General features: G+C 42.8%; 1 protein-coding gene across 2 annotated transcripts in view; it reads left to right on the top strand.

Moving 5' to 3' along the window:
* The first annotated feature begins 7,095 nt into the window (after positions 1–7,095).
* ZBTB17 (zinc finger and BTB domain containing 17) overlaps positions 7,096–21,932 on the top strand; it is a 60,725-nt gene continuing 45,888 nt past the window's right edge. Inside the window, exon 1 of one of the 2 annotated variants that reach the window (XM_036747227.1) lies at positions 7,096–7,216. In XM_036747227.1, coding sequence (XP_036603122.1) covers positions 7,210–7,216 — 7 coding nt within the window. In that variant the 5' untranslated portion in view covers positions 7,096–7,209. The remainder of the gene's footprint in view (positions 7,217–21,932) is intronic. The other variant, XM_036747230.1, reaches the window with a different exon arrangement.

The following is a 21,932-nucleotide window of genomic DNA, read 5'->3' as shown; positions in this document are numbered from 1 at the left end:
AACTGACACCCTGAGAGGTAAAATCAAGCAATTGGAAAAGGAGACTCAAAAGCAAAGTGAAGACAGCAACTCATTAAAAATTAGAATTGAGCAAGTGGAAGCTAATGACTGTATGAGGCATCAAGAAGTAGTAAAACAAAATGTAAAGAATGAAAAATAGAAGAAAATTTGAAATACCTGATTGGAAAAACAACTGACCTGGAAAATAGATCCAGGAGAGACAATTTAAGAATTTTGGTCTACCAGAAATCCACAATGGAAAAAAGAGCCTTGATAGTATCTTTGAAGAAATTATCAAAGATAACTGCCCAGAGGTCCTAGAACCAGAGGGTAAAATAGTCATTGAAAGAATCCACCGATCATCCCCTGAAAGAGATCCCAAATTGAAAACACCAAGAAATATTATAGCCAAATTTCAGAATTACAAAGTCAAGGAGAAAATACTGCAAGTAGCCAAAAAGAAACAATTCAAATATCGTGGAACTATAGTTAGGATCACACAGGATCTTTCAGCTTCTACATTAAATGACAGGAGAAATTAAAATATGATATTCTGAAGGGCAAAGGAGCTTCAGCCAAGGCTCAATTACCCAGCAAAATTGAGTATAATTTTTCAGGCAAGGAGATGGACATTCAATGAAATAAGGGAATTCCAGACCTTCCTGATGAAAAGCCAGAACTCAATGGAAAATTTGATCTTCAAATACAAAACTCAAGAGAGACATAAAAAGGCAAACAGGAGAAAAAAAACCCATAAACCTTATTAATCAATAAGGGCAAATTATTTACATCTTTATATAGGATTATATCATCTTATGTATGTTATATATATATATATATATATATATATATATATATATCTTGAGAATAGTACAGTTATTATGACTGTGGATGTCTGTATAAAATAACTGATATAAGGATAAAAAATATACTTAAGAGATGTAAAGGGAGGGTTCTGGGAGAAGAGGTAAGGAGGTAGTAGAAAAGGGTAAATTACATCAAATGAAGAGGCACAAAATACATTATTGTAGAGGAAAAGAAGGGAGGGAGAGGAGTAATATTCGAGCTTTACTCTCATCAGATCTGGTTCAAGAAGGGAATAACATACCCTGGTAAGTATAGAAATCTAACTTGTCCTACAGGCAGTAGGAGGGGAAAGGGCAGGGGGGGGAAGGGAGGGGAGTGGTTAGAAGGGAGGGAAGAAGTAGCAAGTGGAAAATGATAAGATAAGGGAGGGGAATCAATAGGGAGGGTAAACTGTGGAAGGTGGTGGTCAAAAGCAAAACTTTGTTGAGGAGTGGAAGGAGAAAGGGAGAAATAAAAGCCTAAACAGGGGGAAATAGGACAGAGAAGAAGACACAGATAGTAACCATAACTGTGAATGTGAATGGGATGAACTCTCCCATAAAACGGAAGTGGATAGCACAATGGATTAAAAACCATACTCCTACAATATGTGGTTTACAAGAAACACATTTGAAACAGGGGGATACACACAGGGTAAAGGTAAAAGGCTGGAGTAAAATATATTGCGCTTCAGCTAAGGTAAAAAAAGCAGGTGTAACAATCCTAACCTCAGACAAAGCAAAAGTAAAGATAGATCTAATTAAAAGAGATAAGGAAGGACACCATTTCCTGCTAAAAGGCACCATTAACAATGAAGCAATATCATTGTTTAACATATATGCACCAAGTGATATGGCATGCAGATTCTTAGAGGAGAGGTTAAGGGAGTTACAGGAAGAAATAGACAGCAAAACCATAATAACGGGAAACCTCAACCCCCCACTCTGCACTTGATAAATCTAACCTCAAAATAAATAAGAAAGAAGTTAAGGAGGTGAACAGAATTTTGGAAAAGGTAGATATGATAGACCTCTGGAGAAAACTCAATGGGGATAAAAAGGAATATACTTTCTTCTCAGCAGTACATGGCACATACTCAAAAACTGACCATGTGCTAGGGCATAAAAACCTCACAGTCCAATGCAGAAAGGCAGAAGTAGTCAAAGCATACTTTTCAGATCACGATACAATAAAAATTATTTGTAATAAAGGAAAGGCTGAAGTGAGAACAGAAGTTCTTCACTTTTTTGTGCCCTGGACCTCTTGGGCAATATCTGGTGAAACTGAAGGGCCTCCTCTCAGAATGTGGTCTTTAAATGCATAAAATAAAAAAGGAACACAGTCATATTGAAATCAGGATGCATTTTTCCCCCATCTAAATTCATCTCTGAAATCTATTCACATTCTGTAGACCCTAAGTTAATAGCTCCTAGAAAAGGAGCTGACATTTGAGCTTAACCTTGAGGAAATGTAGGATTCTTAAGAAGCATTGATGGGGATCCAGGCATTAGGTGAAGGCTGGGAGACCAGCTGAAAATCATACTGCTGATCTCCATTGGAAAGGGATGTCTGGAGGAGGGGCAGGTCTAGGGGAGGAAAATAGTGACCTGTGGAGTCTGAGTTATTGGAGGACACCCAGGTAACATCCAGGTAAAGGCAGCCAGGGACATAGGACTGGCATTCAAGAGAAAGATTAGGGCCAGATATAGAGACTTGGGACTCATGGGAATACAGATGGTATCTGAACCCATGGGAGCTAATGAGGAGAGAGGGAGAGAGAGGGACAGAGAGAGAGAGGGAGAGAGAAGGGGAGGGGGAGGAAGAGGGGGGAGGAAGGGAGTGGGGAGAGAAAGAGGGAAGGAGAAGGGAGGAGAGGGGAGAGGGGGGGGGAGGGAAAGAAAGAGAGGGAGGCGGGGAGAGAGAGAGGGAGGGGGAGAGAGAGAGGGAGGGGGAGAGAGGGAGGGAGGGGGAGAGAGGGAGGGAGGGGGAGAGAAAGTAAGAAAGTCAAGTAGGATGAGGACTGAGAAAACACCAATCATTTTAGACATTAAAAGTTGTAGATAAATCTTGGAGAGAGCAGGTTTTCTTCAACGGTATGGTAGGAAGCCAGACTGACAGGTGATGAGGAATGGAAGGTTAGAAAGTGGGAGCAACTAGCATAGGCTACTTTTTTCCTAGAAGTTTTGCTGTGGAAGGGAGAAGTGAGAGGATGACAGAGTGGAGTGAAAGAAACTTTTTTTAAAGGATATAGAAGACCTGAGTGTGTTGTAGGTACATGCTAAGGAGCTGTTATATAAGGAGAGACTGATGATGCAAGAGAGAGGACTGATCAAGCTCCTGAAGGAGAGGAGATCATGGACACAAGTAGAGAGGCTCACCTTTCCATGAAAGACTGCCTCATCCTCAGAGACAAGACCAAAGTTGGAGAAAATGGGTTTTGAGGTGACGTAATTGTTAATGACTGATGGCCTCACTTTTTTTTTTTACAGTAAAACCTAGAGAAGAAGCTCTGTTGAGAGGGAGGAAGAGATGGGGTGGGAATGGAGAAAGGTCAAGTGACTTGCCCAGGGTCACACAGCTGATAAGAGTCTGAGGCTGAATTCAAACTGGGGTCTTCCTAACTCTAAGATCTATCCAATATGCCACCTAAAAAGGATTGACCTCATTCTTTGTATCCCCAGTGCAGATCATAGTACACAGTAGATACTTAATAGATGCTTGTTGATTAACTGGTTGGCTTTCAGAACCTGCTGCTCAGTCCCGAACATAACTGCTACACATCAGTCATGTCATTCCTTGATGGAATGATGGTCTTGACAATGTTGATATGTACTTTTGAATTTCTGGGCCAATGCAGAAGTCCACCTTGAATCCTGGGTGCTCTGGTCCATCATCCCCTGGATAGTGGCCATACTGATGGCATCAGTAATGAGCTTCTGTAGTGCCGAAAGATTCTATACTTCAGGTTCATAAGCTACAGTAGTGAGTAACAAATGCATTTAATCCATTTGATGGTCAATTAGTCAATTAGCACTAAGTGTTCACTATGTACCAGGCACTGTGCTAAGTGCTAATAATGCATAGAAAGGGGGAAAAAATCCAGTCCCTTCTCTTAAAAAGCTCATAATCTAATGGAGACGACCCCTCCCTGGGTGAGGCCACACATCTGTCCCTCCACATCAAATATCCTATAGACACCTGTTGCTGTACAGTACCAAGAGTGATACAAGAAATGTCTAGCCAGGGATGATAGATCAGAATTTTCTTCCTACTGGCCTCATTTGGCACCTGATTCAGGGTATAGAGGGATGTGGGCTAGGCCTGAATGGAGACAATATTTATTAAACCCCTGAGTCCAATGCCCAGCTTAAGTCTCTCACCAGAAAGAACTAGATCAATGCAGGTGCTTGCACACAAACAGAAGGGTGCTATGTGTCTGTACTCAGTAGGGTACAGGGCAGGGGAGAGAGGGGGAGTGGTGCACAAGCCACATCTCCAGTTGACAAGCTACCCTTTGCCAATATATCCTCGTGCTCCTAACTTCTGAGACCTCCTTTTTCTAGCACCAGATTGCTCTTGGTCTCATCAGGGCAATCTGCAAACGCCCACTCTCCTGAAATCTTTAAATTCCAAATGCCTACCACCTGTGTGGGCTCTTTGAAAGCCTTCAGATATACCTGGCTCTTTCTTTTCACCCTATTTGGCAAATAGCTGAGAGCCTGTTTATGGTGGCATTCCTCTAGCAAAAAACAAAACAAAACAAAAACCAACTTGACTAGCTTTTCTGAACTTCAATTGTTTCTAGTCGTGCTTGAATGTATTTTTGGTGCAGGTTTTGGTTTTTGAGACATTTCAACATTTACTCAGCCTCCCGGTCTTGACATTTACTACAAAGCAGCAGCAGGTGATTGACACATGGTTGGAGAATTTTGTTTTTTCAGTAGTAATAGTTTTTCAATAGGAATTGTATAGGTAGGGATTCTGACTTGACCCGGCGTAACAACAATGCTGCTTGCAGCTGCTGTGGGGGTGTAAGGCCAATAACATCAGCACACAGGAGGACTGCTTTTGATCTGCTTTTCTAAGGAAAGCAACTTTAAGGGGTTTACAATTTCACTTTAATTAATCATACATATATCATGCGCTTAGTTCAGGGGAAAAAGTCAGCACCCTGAACTTCAGAGCAAATACAAACAGAAATTTCAAGCAGAAATTATATAAACAGAGAAAATAACACAAATCAGCAGATGGCTTCTAGCTGTCTATAGCAATACATACATAGTTACCAGAGAGAGAAACACCAACATCGGGGTTTTCGAAGCTGGGTGGGGGGTGCTCCTTAATGGCTACCCAGAATCTCATCTGGCCAAATCACATGAACATTCTTCGAGTGAGTGAGCCCCAAAGCAAAATGCTAATGTTGGAGTAAGTATACACTTCTTCAGGGTCACAACCATGTGACTCAAACTCATGTGACTTAGGCTTTCTTGTGAAGTAAGCAGATCATCAAAGACTCTTGATTCAATCAAAGGCACTTGATGGCCTTAGTGCTGAGAAGAACTAGAACTCCAAAAGAAAAAACAGTAAAAAGTCCCACTTTGCTTGCCATAACAACCAGCAGCAAAAGGTCAAAAGGAGTAAAAAAAAAATTTTAAAAATCAGTAAAAACCAATGAACAAGTATTTATTGAGCCTCTACTATGTGTGGGCCATTGGGAATAAAAGGATAAAACAGTCCCTATTCTCAAGAAGTTTACATTCAAATAGGGGTGATGACATATTTAAGTACATATAGAATAAATAGAAATAAACACAAAAATGCTGATTTAATATTTTAGAAAATGATACCCCAGATATGGTTTGAACACAGAAAAATGAAGCAGGTCTATTACTTCCCTCCAAATGGATGTTAAAGCAATCTAGACTAGTGTCATTTCCACTCCACCCTGAGTCTGAGTTCACAGTTCACTAAAACCCCTAAGATCTTTTATTGCGCTTGCTGTTATTGGGTAGCCCTAAGTCTCCCTCCCACACTTGTACAGTGGATTTTTTAGAATCCAGCTGTAAGACCCAACTCCCCCACCTGGCATTTAAAGACTTGGTTCCAGTCTATAACATTCCTGACTTATCTGATGTGATATTTGTCATATTTCTTATACTACCATTCCAGCCAAACTGGCCTGCTTTTGATGTTTCTCATACAGGCTGCCCATCTCTTCAGTCTTTGCACTGACTGTCCTCCATGCCTGGAAAGCTATCCCTCTTCATTTCTAGCTCTTGGAATCCCTAGATCCATTCAAGATTTTGCTTAGGTACCATTTTCTTACACTAGGGGTTTCCTGAACCCAATTCTTAGCATTAAGCCCATTGGGGGGCATATAATAGGGGCCTGGTATTTATTAACTGACTTAATGACATTACTTTGCATTATTTCCACAGTTCTGTCAGTAGACTGTAAGCATCTTGAGGGCAAGGAATGATTTTTGTCAGTTTCCTCAGTCCCTGGTGCAGTGTCTGGCATAGGACAGCATTATATAAGTTTTCAGTAGAATGGAAGTGGCTTGAGGGCAGGAACTGATTTTTGTCAGTTTCTACAGTGCCTGGTGCAGTGTCTGGCATAGGATCAGCACTGTGTAAGTTTTATCAGTATTCTGTAAGTGTCTTGAGAGTAGGGACTGATTTTTGTCAGTTTCTTCAGTGGCTGGTGCAGGGTCTGGCGCATAGTTATTAGCACCCTATATACTGTATCAGTAGATTGTAAGTATCTTGAGGGCAGGGACTGATTTTTGTTTCTACAGTGCCTGGTGCAGGGTCTGGCACACGGTTAGCACTGTATATGTTGCATCAGTAGACTGTAAGTGTCTTGAGGGTGGGGACTGATTTTTGTCAGTTCCCTCAGTCCCTGGTGCAGTGTCTGACACAGCACTTTTTGAATTTGTAATTTGAATACTTTTTGAATTTAATTAAATTGGCAATTATCTCTGGTTATACTGTAGGGGTTATACCTAGGGTCGACATATTTGAGATATAAGTCCAAAACTCATCGGTGCCCCTTCAGCCTTAGCTCGGCCCAGCTGTCCTGGCAGCTCCCAGATGTGGACTCCACGTGACTCCCTGGCCCTCTTTCCCCTAAATTCCCCAGGGTTCCTGAGGGTCGAGGTCGGGACACAGCGCATGCGCCCTATATGCTTGCCTGCCGGCCGGAACGACCGCGACGCATGCGCCGGAAGCGGCGGCCGTGGGAAACACTGCGAGGTCGGTTCCGCCCGGCTCCAACATGGCGGCGCCCTTTGTCTGCTCTGAGGTGCCGTCCCCGGCCTTCGTCCGGCAGTGATGCGCCTCCCTCTGCGGCGGGGTCCGGGACATGGCAGGTGAGGGGCATGGAGCCTAGGGAGGGAAGACAGCCGCGCCTGTTGATAGGGGCTTGAGAAGTCGGCGGGGGAGGGGCAGGAAAGGGGGGCAGTTGTGCGTGGGAAAGGGGGGACACCCCCGAAGCGGGAGGGGGGAGGGGCAGTTTCTCGAGGGGAGGGGGCGGACTGGAGGAGCGTGTTCCGAGGGGGCGGGGGAGGTGGGGAGCGGAGTGGAGCGTTCCGAGGGGGCGGGGGAGGAAGGGAGCCAGCGCGCGTGCGCGCTTGTCGCTCCTGGCTGGGGGCCGCGGCGGGATCGGGGGGAGAAGGCCTCGGGCTGCGCTGTCTGGGGCTGGAGAGCGGCCATGTGGATGGGCCGCTGCTGGGGAAGGGGTGAGTCTGCCGGGAGCGCCCTCCTCGGCCGGCCGCTTTCCCCCACGGCCCCTCCGCATGAGCTGAGCCGAGATGACTGACCCCTCCTCAACCCCGGCGCTGGAGGAGGGGGCAGCCCCGGTGGTGACCCCGGCTCTCACCCTGGGCAGGGGGTCGGGTCTGGCTCCCTGCGTTCGGCCCTTCTGACCTACTGAACGCCCCCTGGGTGCCGGCGGCGGGTAGGGAGGGCGCAGTCCAGACCCGGACCTGTAATGCCCATGTGACCTTGGGCAAGTCACCGAACTTCTCCGAGCCCCGGCCCCGGAGAAACTTAGCAGGGTGTGAGTTACAGCGCAGCGCCTGGCACCTTGGGCGTCTAATAAGTGTTAGCTCCTTACTACTGTCTCCTCCCTTAGAACTTGAGCTCCTTGAGGGCAAGGGCTCTGTTTTTGCCTTTCTTTATGCCCCCAGCGCTGGCACTTAGTAGGTGCTTCATAAATGCTCATTATTTACTTGCTGTCTCTTAGAACTTGAGCCCCTTGGGGGCTTGGGCTCTGTTTTTGCCTTTCTTTATGCCCCCAGCGCTGGCACTTAGTAGGTGCTTCGTAAATGCTCATTATTTACTTGCTGTCTCTTAGAACTTGAGCTCCTTGGGGGCTTGGGCTCAGTTTTTGCCTTTCTTTGTATCCCCAGAGCTTAGCACTGGGCCCAGTGCATAATAAATGCTAATTGACCGACTACCGGGATGAAATCGGTGGTGGGGACAGAAATAAAAAGACCCTCTGGTGGTCGAAGGGCTAGTGCTCAGGATATAGATGAAAACAAAAACAGAGTCTTTATCTCAAGGGTCCTCCATCAGTTCCATCAAGCATTGTATATATAAAATTTCTATAGGGTCTAGTCCTTGCTTGAGTGGTCTTTACATTCTATCGTGTAGGGGAGGAACACCAAAGTAGGTTGCTTTAGTACACCCCAAGTACATGGGAGAGGTGCAGATGGTGTTGGACAGAGCATTTAGTAGGTGGAAAGGAGAGAAGAAATTCCAGATGTAGAGAAGAGGCTGAACAGCTTGAGGCCAAGCATTGTGTTTTGACCAGAACACAGTGTGCAGGAGATGTCTTACTTTTGTATGGTTTCCCTCACTTTTCTTAGAAGCCCTCCATCACCGTTGTATCTTGAATTATACGTATCAGTTCATAAACATTTATTAAGTGCTTACTGTGTCCCAGGTATCATGCCAAGGACTCTGGAAGTCCATTTGGGAGGTGGTTGTGGGGAGTTGGCATCTGCCAACCCTCAGTTGAGGGAAGAGAAGATTGTAGTTAAATGTGGTTCAGAAATTGGGGAGGGGACCCAAAAGATGAGTTTCTCTAGTCTCCCTTACATCTTCTCCAATTTGCCTTGGTTAGAAATATCCCAGTGGTGATGGTGGTTGGAATATGGTGAGAACAGGACTGCTTAGAGAGGAGACCCAAGAAAGGCATACAGAAGGAAACAAATTTTAAATGATCATGTAAAAGTGAGCAAAACAATCTGATTTTAAGGAGTGCTGAAGGCAGCTGAGTGGTTCAGTGGATAGAGCTCTGGGCCTAGAGCCAGAAACGTCTAAGTTGAAATATGGCCTCAGACACTTACTAGCTGTGTGATTTAAGGCAAGTCACTTCACCTGTTTGCCTCAGTTTATTCATCTATAAAATGGAATAATATTGGTACCTACCCCCCCCCCGTTTATTGTAAAGATCAAATAAGATAGTACAATGATAGATCATAGATATTTGATAGATCAAATAAGAGAACATACCAGAGTCTCTTTCTAGTAAACATTCTTGCTCTTCCGGGTCAGGGTGGAGCTCTGTTGAGTTCTGAACCATTTGCAGGAAATCAGCCAAATGGATCATTTCAAACCCTGCTGTTCTCACTGGGCTCCCACCCAGTTTTTCTCCTGCTTCTTTCTGTGTTGGAATTCCACAAGAGGTGGCATTCGCCCATAGAGAACAAACAATCCTCATGTGGTTGTGTGTGGCAGTGACATTTTGCTGTGTCATGTGCATCTCACAATAGGGCAGGGACCCCAGCCTTAGAGAAAAACAAAAAGGCAGGAAAGGAGGCAGGTATTGAATGCAGTGAAAGGCAGGAGGGGATGAGAGCCAGGACTAAGGTGGCTTCGAGAGATCCCAGGAAGCTGCCGCCGGTGGGCCTTTCTAAACTTCAGGATAGACTCACGGGCCTTCCCTGGACTTCTCATATATAGATTTTCCAGTAGGACATGCCTGAACTTTTTGTGCTGTGCCTGCAACCTTCAAGAACCCAGGGTCATCCGTATTGAGGTGTTGGAAGAGCATTTGAGCAGAAGGGATTGGCACTTAAAGCATAGGAGGAGAGAGGGTTTTCTAATACTTGGACGTTGAGTTCTGATGTAAACAGGAGAAATTTGGCTTGGGAGATTGGAGGGGTGTAGTTTCATCCATAAAGGGTAATTTAGCAGGAGAGAGGAGATTGGTGAATACGAAAGCAAGAAGGCAGGCTTGACTGATTTGTTAAAACACAGTGTGTTGCTTAGCTATAGGCAGTTTTTGTTCTTAAAATCACTTGGAAAAAAAAAACTTTGTTTATTAAATATGTTAGGTTGGCTGGAAGATTAAGACCTTGTAGGATTTTTCTTGCTGCCTTTTTTTTTCTAAACAGCCACTGTTGATTTAAACAATTTACTTCCCTGGATAAGAGTGTTAGACGCTAGATCTTGAGGCTTTTTCCTTAAGGTGTATCGGTTTCATCAGTCAATATACCCAGTTTGTAAGGTCCTTTGTATTGTAACAGCCAAAAGTTCTTGTCATTTACCTGCATTTGTTGATATAGCTTAGGCAGTTAAAGGGGGAGGGGGGGACAGAGAGGAGAAAGAGGGAGGGAAATCAGCACAACTAAACAATACGTTGGAAAAAGTCTGTAAGTATGTGCTATGTGCAACACCCACGGACCTTCTGGCTCCATGAAAGGCTGGGTTGGAAGTGTCCTCTCGTATCTATTCTCTCAAGCCATCCTTGATCTTTATAATTTTGTTAAACTCACTCTTGATTTTCAGGGGTGGTGGTTCTTTCCATTTGTTGTAGTCACTGTGTATGTTGTTTTCTTGGCTCTCCCGACTTTATCCTGCATCACTTCATGCAAGACCTTGCTTCTCTGTGTCTTCACATTAATCATTTGTTGTTATTCACTGTTTTCAGTTGTGTCCAGCTCTTCTTGACAAAGATACTGGAGTGGTTTGCCATTTCCTTCTCCAGCTCATTTTACATATGGGGAAAGTGAGGCAGACAGTGCTAAGTGACTTGCCCAGGGTCACACAGCTAGGAAGTGTCTGAGGCCAGATTTGAACTCAGGAAGATGAGTCTTCCGGGCTCCAGGCACCTTTTCTATCCATGGCAACACCTAGCTGCCTACAAGGAAGTCATTTGTAATATTCCATTATGCATATTATATAAGATTATGATACTCCAGTATGCACAGCAATATTCCATTACATTCATTTACCACAATTTGTTTACCCATTCTCCAATCACTGGGCAGCTATTTTATTTCCAGTTCTTGTCTAACACAGAAAATGCAGTTAAAATATTTTGGGGTGTTTGGGAACTTTTCTTCTCTGTAGTAGCTTTCTTGTGGATATCAACCCAGTAAAGGGATCTCTGAGTCAGAGAGAACAGACATTTTAGTTACTTTATTTGCCTAATTCCAAATTGCTTACCAAAATGATTGTGCCAATTCACAGCTTTACCAACAATATATTAGCGTGCCTGTCATTCCACATTCCCTCCAACATTTACTCTTGCCATGTTTTGTCAACTGCCAATTTGCAGAGGGTGAGGTAAAACCTCAGGGATGCGTTTCTCTCATTAGTGATTTGGAGCATTCTTTAAATGTGGTTGTGAGTAATATGCAATTCCTCTTTTGACAACTGTGTGTTCTTATCCTTTTATGGCTGATCTGTTGGGGAGTGGCTGTTAGTTATATAACTATATGGAAGTTATGTAACTATATATATATATGTATATTTATTAAATATTTCTTTATCTTGGATACCAAACCCTTGGAGAAATTTTATACAGGTTTTTTGTTTTTTTTTTTTACTATTCAGTTGCTTCCTTCTTATCCGAGGTGCATTAATTTTGTTTATGCAGAAGCTTAATATAATAAAAGTTATCTATTTTATCTTTTGTAAAGCAAGCTGTACTTTTATTTAGTTTTTGACTTTCCTTATGTAGCAACAGCCAATTCTAAAGTTGGGGAACGGAGCATATTTCATTCTTGGGTTTTATAAGCTGTTGTCATATGATCTAGTGTTAAGGGAAAAGAATTAATTAATGCTAGTTGTGAGAAAATTACTTTTTGAAATGGGTCAAGATCTGTCTCCTTTTGACTTCCATCCATGAATTCTGGATCTTCTCTCTGGAGCAGAGCTACCTGGGCCTTCTTCCTCTTTCATATGACAACCCTTTAGGTGTTAGAGCACAGCTCTCATGTATCCTTTTATCAGCTGATCTCTTCTTTCCCCTTGAAAATAAGGATTCCTGTCTGTCTTCCTGTTTTAATCCCACAACCTAAAGGCAGTTTAGTCCTTAGCAGAGGAAGTACCCTCAAGTCCAGGTGGAAGCTTATCAGCAAGGCTGCACACTTCCTCTGGGCCCCTCTGTCCAATCCATAATTTGCTGTCTTTTACCAGACCTGAAAATATCTTTACAAAGCTGCAGGGTATCTTTGTTAGATTTGAAAATACCCGACAAGGATATTTTGATTGCATCTTCAGATCTCACATCATTCACACCACCCCCTTTCCCCTCAAGCCCATGAACCACCTTCTGTTTTCCTGGTGAGCTTTTATGGCAGCTTGTAGCAAGTGAAAGTCATCTTTGAGTGGATACATATCCTTTTTTCTTTTTGGCTCCATAGTAGTGATGGATGTAACTATAGCCAGAGAAAGTTGTTGGGGCTGGATAAGAAGTCTTAGCCACTGCAGGTATTAAGTAGGAACATCAATTTCTGTGTCATTTTAAGACATGAAAAAAAACTGGCTTTTACCACATGGAAAGGATTCTCCCCCAAAATCTGTAAATGAAATATACTTGACTGTGCCTGAGAGGTTATAGTAATTTTGCTCAAATCAGTGAGTCATCTCAGAAAGTGAAGGGGCACTTCATCAGACTTTTTCATTGTGAGAGTTCTTTTGCCCAGAAACTTCTCTGTTCAGGGGCAGACAGCTTATGTGGCCAGTAAAGTCAGTGTATCAGTTTGTCAACACATTAAACAATTAAACAACACATTTTGTCAGACCCTTTTGCCATTATGAATTAGAGGATTGGAAAATAAGGCATCTTTTGTATCAAGGTCGTGGTATAATGGAGCTCAGAAAACCTGGGTTCAGCTCTTAACTCTGATGATTACTGTATCACTATAGACAGGTTGTTTCCTCTCTATGACCCTTAGTTACTTTATCTGTGAAATGGGGACTATAATACTTATACTACTTACCTCAGAGTTTATGTAAAGAATTTGCTTTGAAATTTAAAAAAACAACTATATAAATGTGAGCTCTCCCTATTATGGCTGGAGCTTTGCCCCACTGAATGTTTTTGCATATTTGGACACTGACTTATTGGCTAATATGCTGTTAGTGATAAGATATTGAAACTCAAAGAGATTGGTTATCTTGTCTTAAGGTTATACAGCCATTAAGTAATGGAACTGGGTTTCAAACCTAGGCTTTAGGAATCCAGAGCCAGGGATTTTTTCCAATATCTTCAGGTTGCCTTTAGATGTAATCAGTCTTTATCCAGAGAATCTGAAAGCCAGTTTCAAAAACAGGTGTGAAAATGTTGGGGTACAACAGGAATAGTGTTATGGGGGGGATGAATCTGATGGAAATTCATAGCAAGTGAAGGAGTTCAGCAAAATGGCTGTTAGTGTGCCTGTAGAAAAAGGAGGATGTCTGGAAAATGAACCAACACTTTGCTTCTTATTATTTCTTCGTTGACATTCAGCATTCATCTGGGAAAATTGGGAAATTGGAGAGGAGGGGCTTATGGAATGCGAATGTAGACCTGTGACTGTGCCCCCAGTGTGTGAGATTGGACAGAACCATTAGGTTTCCACAAACATAATCACTTGTAGCTAGAAATGTGAATTCTTCCATGAAGTCAACCTTGAAACTGTTTACCCCATTTGGCTTTCTAGAGATTCAGTCTATAGTCTTGTGTCAGGATATAGCAGAAAGAGTGCAGGACCTGGCCTTGGAATCCCAGCTCTGGTGCTTCCAGCTGCATGACCTTTTGTTAGTCCTTTAACCTCTCTGAGCCTTGGTTTCCTCATCTGTAAGAGGAGAATGACAATGCCCTAAAACCTCCTCACCCCCTAACTTCCTTAGCTGGAAACCTCAGAGTCATCCCAGACTCCTCACTCTCTCTTTCTCACTGTGGCAGAATGAGCTATACATTGTAAGATAGTTCATTCAAAGAGATGTTGTGGTTGTTGTTTTATTAGGAGAGGTAGCATTTTCTGAAGTGACATATATAAAAACAAAAGGCATTAAATTCATTTTTTTAGGGCGAGGAGGACACAAATCCCTACCACTTACAATATAAATGAGTTAGGAATACTACCCGATTAGATCATTTACAGTGTCATTGGTTTTTTTTTTTCCCCAGCATACTGCTTTGAGATCATTTTTCTAAGTCCAACTTGAAAAGCCATTTGAATCACCCCCAAAAAGTGCAGCAAAGCCCATGTTATGAGAAGTACACAGAGAACATACCAAAACTGATCTTTTGGTTAAGGTAGGGTCTACTTACTTCAGAATAATTATACCTACTTACTCCTATTTCTAAATGTTTTAAGGCTTAGAAAGCACTTTTCACTTCTTGAAGGAAGGTAAAGCAAATATTAGTCAATGATCAAGTCAGTAAATATTTATTAGACACCTGCTATGTGCCAGGCCTCATGCTAAGCACTGGGGCTACAAAACAAATCCCCATATTAGCCATGTCTTCCCCCTCTCTCCCCGCCCAAAATAACATTACTCTGAGCCCATCACCTCTGTCAAGAGCTGGGCAGCATGTTTCATCATGAGTTATCTGGAATTGTGATTGGTCATTGCATTGATTGGTATTCCTAAGTGTTCAAAGATGTCTGAGTTTCGTTTTTGATGTGTTTAGTTTGAGATGTCTGTGGGGCATCCTGTTCTGAATGTCCAGTAGGTAGTTAATGATGAGATTGGAACTTGGAAGAGAAGCCTAGGGCTAGATGTATAGATCTGTATAGCGTTGCTAATTAAACCAATAGGATCTGATGAAGTCACCAAGTAAGATGGTGTAATGAGAAAAGAGAAGAAGGCCCAGGATAGAGGGTCCAGCCCTGCCCAGGTAGGGCCTTAACAAAGATGAAAATCTAGCAAAGGAGACTGAGATGGGGACAGGCAAAAGGAGACCCAAGAGAGAAGATGTACGGTCATGAAAATCCAAAGAGGAGAGTGGTCAATAATATTAAATGATTCAGAAAGGTCAAGAAGGATGAGGACTGAGAAAAGGCCATCAGGTGTGGTAATTTAAGAGATGATTGGTAACTTTGGAGAGAGCAGTCTCAATTGAATAATGATGCCAGATTTCAAAAGATTTAGAAGAAAATGAGAAAAGCAGGAAGTGGACTCAAGGAGTTTGTGTAAAATTTTCTTATGATTCTTCAGATTCTTCCTACTCATTATTCCTTATGGTACGGTAATATTCTGTTACAAATGTTTATGCTTGTTTGTTTTATGCTTTTCTCGATCAATGGACATTTGAGGCACTCCATTAGATGGCGATATCCTTGAGGGTAGGGACTGTCTTTTGCCTTTCTTTGTCCCCCCAAGGCTTTAGCCCAGTGCCGGCATGTAGTAGGTGCTTCCATAAATGCTTGTTGACCGACTGATTTTAAGAAAATAATTAAAAAGTTCAGTTTTTGCTATAACTTTTCATCTGAGTTTGGCCTTGGTTTTCAGATTTCCTCTCTTGCTTGTTATATCTTGCCTTATCTAGGTTAGCAAATCTTTCACTTAATCCTTAGCTTGCTGGAGGAGGAGCCAGTCGCAGCAGTCATTACTGGGTAGCACCCTTTAATCCTTGTCCATACATGAGTCAGAATCCCTAAGACATCATTATGGGGGAAAACATCCCTAAACACAAGATACTGAGGAGTGACCCCCTTTTTGCTTCTATTTCATCAATACCTCAAACATCAATGCTTTCATCAGTGTGGATCCTCTCCTCACTGACAGTGCAACAACACTTTTCTGAAAACCTAGTTTTTGAGAATTGCTGGGGCAGAAATTCACCCAGCAGAAAGCCTGGATGGACTTTGCTAGGTTGATACTTAAATGGACAGCATAGGTCATTGGACCTGTGCTTAACGCTTTTCCAATTTAATGGAATTGTACTCCACTAGAATAGTCCCTGAGAGTGTAAAATCAGCACCCCCCATCCTAAAGTGAACTATACTGCATCATATAATACTAATGGATGTGGCTTCATCATCCACTCATAACCACTCCCACAAGTATATACTCTTTCTTTACAACTGAGAATTCATTAATCACTGAGTGTGTACTTGGTGTCTACCTTCAATTGTAAAGTACAATTAGCTGTTCACCTGCCTATGTTTTTTTTTCCTGCTCAGATTCTTCCAACAAAAAACTTAACTCTGTGCAATTGTTCAGATAATTTGGCTATTAGGAAGCACTAACAGCTGTACTTTGGAGACCTTCATGCAGTGAAAAGTGACAGTTTGGCAAGCTCTACTAGTTACTTATTTTATGCTAATGAGATTTAGAAATAGAGGCCTCAAAGACTAGTAGTCCAGTTTCATCATTCCACAGATGACACTCAGCATGGAGGCCCAGAGAAGTTGAGTGTCCTGGGTCAGAAGTAGCAAGGCCAGGATTCAAACTCAGGTGATGGGATCATAGATTTAGAGAGCTGGAAGGGAACTTGGAGGTCATCTAATCCAATACATCCATTTTCTTTTTTAAAATTTAAATTTTTCTGTTCAGTCAGCAAAAATCTGCCTTTTTTCCTTCTCTACCCCCCCCCCCATTAACAAAAGAAAAAACCCTGTTACAAACTTGTCAAGTGTGAGAAACATGGTTTTGGGGATCACTGGACTTCCTAGGCAGGGCCAAAGTCCTGAGGAAGAACCCTGTGATACTCCCTAGGGAAGGCTATACAGACCACAGAACTCCCAGAGGAAGACCAAGTGGTAGCCCCCCCCCTTAATCTGTGGGGATCACAGGGCCTCCTGGGGGTCAGACCCTAAGGAGAACCCAAGTGATGGCTGTAATCTCACAGGCTCCCGAGACAGGGCTGGAAGTCCCAAGTGATACCCCCTTGTTCCCCAAGGGAATCCAGAGTGGTAGCCCTCTTAACACCGCAGTGGGGATCACAGGACACCCCAAGACAAGATACAGGAGTAAGCGCAGCAAGCTTCTGCTGCCTGTTGCTTCCTTTCATTTGACCTTAGGAAGATCCATGTGATTTGCCCATTCTCACCCAAAGAACTCAGAACCAGAGTGAGCAGAAGAAGGCACTTTATCACACTCCTCGAGAGAGCAGGTGTAGTACTCACTGGAACACTCACATACCAATCCAACACCAGGAGCAGGGGTAACCATTCCCTCCACTCCTGCTAGAGTTACAGTTAGTTTACAATCTTTATTTTTTACACGGTTTTCCTAGGTTATACAGTTTATATAGATAGGATAATAAGGATACAGAAGCAAAAGTGAAGTTAATTGGATTTTCCTTGTCTTAGTTTAGGATTAAACTACATTCTTTTACTTCCCCTACTTTCCCTCTTTAACATATGCAAATTATGCAAATCAGTAGGCCTGGATTCTTGACCCAGACCAGACCCTAGATAAGCTTGAACTGGTTCAAGCTGTTTGGCCTCTCTAATTCCCCTGACTGCCTTCTCAAAAAACATGCGCAGGCGTACAAGCCTCTGACCTCTCACCTGACCGACCTTGAGGCCTGATTTCTGCTAAAGCTGGGGTGGGGGAGGGCGGGGAAGCACATCTTTAGTTCTGTGGAAACAAAACTCCTCCCATTTCTTACATCAAGCAAAACAAATTTCTGCATCGACTAAGAAATATATATGTGTATATATACATGCATGTGTCTCATTCTGCACTCTTAAATAGTCCACGTCTATCAGGATGGGAAACATGTTTCCTCATGAGTCTTCTGGAAACACGGTTGATCATTTTGATCGCAGAGTTCTTAAGTCTTTCACTGTATAAATTGTTCTGGTTCTGATCACTCTGTATCAGTTCATACAATTCTCCCCATATTTTTCTGAAATCATTCCTTTCATCCTTTCTTACAATATAATAATATTCCATCACATTTATGTACCATATCTTGTTCAGCTGGTCTCCAGCAGAATAGAAATCCCCTCAGATTCCCATTTTTTGCCATCTCATAAAGAGCAATAAACATTTTTGTTTATCCTTAGAGTTTGTTTTGATTGGGACTAATCCCCTACTTAATCTGCCCTTCCTCTACTTCCCCCTTCTCTTTCCCTGTTGTGTGAAATGCATTTCTGTTCTCAGTTGTGTTTATGTATGTTCTTCCCTCCCTTGACCGGTTCAGATGGCTGGTAAGGTTCAAGCGGCAGCCTTTCGCCCCCCACCCCCCTTCCTTCTTGTTGTATAATGTTTGCTCACCCTGATTATATGAGAAAATACTCCCTAACCTCCTTTTCACCTTCTCCTCTCTTTCCATTCTTCTTTTAATATGAAGACATAACAACATTGGACTTTTGGTCTAACTAGACTCCTTGTATGACCCTTGATGATTACAGGGCTCATAGTGCACAGCTGTTTCATCTCCTTATGTTAAAATGTAAGCAGTTTATCCGTATTTAGTCTCTTATGATTGTTCATTCATGTTTACCCTTTTATGTTCCTCTTAACTTCTGTATTAGAACTTCATTGTTTCTATGAAGCTCTGATATTTTCATCAGGATCGCTTAGAGGCCTTCTGTTTCATCAAAGGCCTATTTTTGACCTGTACGATGATACTCAGTTTTGCTGGGTAACTTCTTTTTGACTGTAAACATGTGTCTTTTGCCTCCATTCCTTCATAGTGGTGGCTGCTAAATTGTGTGTGATTCTGACCAGGGTTTCTCAGTACTTGAATTCTTTGTTTCCAGATCCTTGCAGTTTTTTTTCTTTGACCTGGAAGCTCTGGCTGTCATACTCCTGGAGATTTTCATTTTGGGACTTCTTTCAGGAGGTGACTGGTAGATTCTCCCTATTTGCACTTTGTTCTCTGGTTCTAAGAGACCTGAGTAGTTTTCTTTTAAGCTTTCTCGAAATAGGATGTCTAGACTTCTTTTGTTCTTTTGGTCATGGAGTTCAGGTAGTCAAATGATTCTTAAATTTTATTCTCCTTGATCAGTTTTCCAGATCGGTCATTTTTGTTATGAGATACCTTACCTTTTCTTCTATTTTTCCACTCTTTTAGCTTTATTCTAATATTTTTTGTTACACGGAGTCATTGGCTTCCCTTTGGTCCAATCTCATTTTTAGGGAGTTTGTTGCTTAGGCAAGGTTTTGTACCAAGCTGTTAATTCCCTTTCCAATTCTTTCTTGCACAACTCTCATTTCACTTCAGTTTTTTTTTCCCTCTTGTGCTCTCATTTGATTTATAAAAATACTTTTTAACTCTTATTTCATCTCTTCCAGGAATTCTAGTTGAATTTATGCCAATACTGTGGTTTTCTTTGAAGTTTTGCTTGTAGATATTTTGGAGTCATTCATGCCTTCTGGGATTATGTTTTGAGCATCCCTGTCACCGTAATAGCTTCTTATGGTAGGCTTCTATTTTGTGTGTGCTAATTTTTCCAGCTAACTTCTTATCTTTTAACTTTGTGTTAGGGCCGGGCTTGGCACACTTGGAGGAAGGTCGGAGATTCTCCTACTGCTGCTTTCTTGGGTTTATTGAGTGTTGTGTTATTTCAGGGTCTTGGAGACAGCTCAGGCTGGGGACCTGCAAGCTATCAATGCTTCCAAAGTTGTCTAATCACTGCCCCCCTGGTCTGAGCTCTGCAAGTTCCTTACCTGGCTTTGGGTCTGAGCAGCAGGAGATTGCTACTGACTATCAGCCAGCTAGGAAACCTTGCTGATTCTGAGTGACAAAGCTACAGAATCCTCTTTGGTCTGAGATTCCTGCCCTGGTTATTCCTTTGCAGGATCCAGACTGGGTTAGACGTTGGAACTTAGAACCTGCTCTGTTCCTGGGAACTGAGCCACATGATGGCTACTTATTTCTGAACTTGTTCCTCTCTCCATACACAGCCCAAGTCCTGGGATTGTTCCCTGTGGCGGTGCTGTTACCTTGCCACGTGTACTTTCTTCTCTCTGCCCTGGTATTGTGACCTGGAACTGGGTGGTAGGTGACAAAGCTTCCAGAGTCCCCTGTTCCCAGTGCCCCAGTATGGATCTGGGACTTCTCTTGCCCTGGTGCCCAGCCTCTCCCTTGCACTGGAGTGCTCTGTGCACTGTCTCCCTATGCCAGCCTGTGATGGGAAAAGACTCTCTTTAATTTTTTCTTATATTTTTCCATCAGACTTCAGTCTCGTGCATTTTCTAGATCTGTTTGGAGGGGGGCCTAAGGGGATGAGTGGGAGGGAGCCTGATGTACTTCTTTCTATTACTTTGCTATTATGGCTCCACCTCCAACCCATTCATTTTACAGATGAGGAAGTTGAAGCCCAGAGAGATCAAGGGGGTTACCTAGGGTTACACGGATGGTCAGTGGATGAGCTGGGATTTGAACCTAGGTCTTTTTGAGTATTTTTCCTAGTATATCACACTGAAAGCCATTCTTCCCTTGGAAAATGAAGTCACATGCCCGTCTCAGTGCCTAATGCCTTCATTACAATGGGGCAAGAACCATGTCCCCACATTCCCACTGCTGTTGCTCTTGTATAAACCACACACGCACATGGCTAGCCTTTGCCTATGTTTAACCAGCACTCTCCCGTCTTTGCAGGATCCTCTTCACAGTGGAATGTCTTCAGATATTTTCCAACCTGGGCTTCAGATGTTAGAGAAATACCCTCATTCCATTCGGGTGAATTTGAGTCAGCTTTCACTTTGACCTCTGGGCCACTAGCCTGTGCCCAACCCAGCTGGAATACTCCCTTTTCTTCCCAGAGTCCAGTACTAGACCAAGAATGGGTTTCTAAAAACATTTTTATTTAGATAGAGTGTAACATAAAATATTTATTTAGATAAGATAAAATTAAAGAAAACAGTGAAACAAAATTCAAAGAAGAAACTTGTACAGTGATAGAAGCTCAGGAATTGTATCCCTAAGTGTTTCTGGGATAAAGAGATAGCAGCATGGGACAGTGAAAAGAATTCTGGATTTGAAATTTGAGAACCTAGGTTCTAGTTCCTAGTTCCAGGATGAAGGATTTGGACTAGGTCATCACTATGGTCCCTTCCAGCTCTAGACCTTTGATCAATATCCCAGCCTAGCCATTCCCTGTGCTGGCCATGTGGTCCTGCTGCCTAACTTGAGGAGAAAAAACCCAGCCTCTTCCCAGGCATGCCAAGGCCCAACCCTGGCTCTGTGTTTGGAGCTAGGGCCTTCCTCATTCCTCCATTCAGCTAGTCCATACTTCCTCTACCATTTCCCCATACTTCGAATGCTTCACCCAGATTGACTGTGTATTAGCTCCTATCTCCTCTGCCCTCTGCCCCAGTTAGTCAGAGGCTTACAGTAGCGGGTTTGTTTTATCTGACTGTGACCTTTTCAGTGTAAAGAGCCTCTCTCTTTAGCCTCTCTCCTAGTCTTAGGAGAGTGCCTGGGATCACTGAGAAGTTAATGGGCCTACCCAGAGCCATAGTCTGTGTTTCAGAGGCTGTACTTGAGCCCAGGTCGTCTAACTCCACAGACATGAGGCCATCATGCCTTTGTACAAAAGTGATAGAGAGTCATGGGAGCAATTCTCACCTATCCTGAGGAAGAGTCATTGTATAATCTTTGGTAAGTAACTTAGCCTCTCTGAGCCTCAGTTTCCTCATCTTTTTTTTCCCCCTAAAGAAAGGCTAGACCAGGTCAGTCAGTAAGCATTTATTAAGCACCTACTATGTGGCAAGTACAGTGCTAAGTGCTGGGGTTATGAGCTAAACCCTGGATATACAAAGAAGATGACTTGTGATAGGCCTTTTAGATCTAAATCTCTTGATTCATTGATCTTCACATCAAGTAGTAGTTTTAGATTCCTAACATTACCAGACTCCTGGGACATTGAACCAGTTTTGCCACTAGTCATTTGTATG

Source organism: Trichosurus vulpecula, chromosome 2, assembly GCF_011100635.1.
Source record: "Trichosurus vulpecula isolate mTriVul1 chromosome 2, mTriVul1.pri, whole genome shotgun sequence".
NCBI lineage: Eukaryota > Metazoa > Chordata > Mammalia > Diprotodontia > Phalangeridae > Trichosurus > Trichosurus vulpecula.
This window is presented reverse-complemented; position numbering and strand designations above follow the sequence as displayed.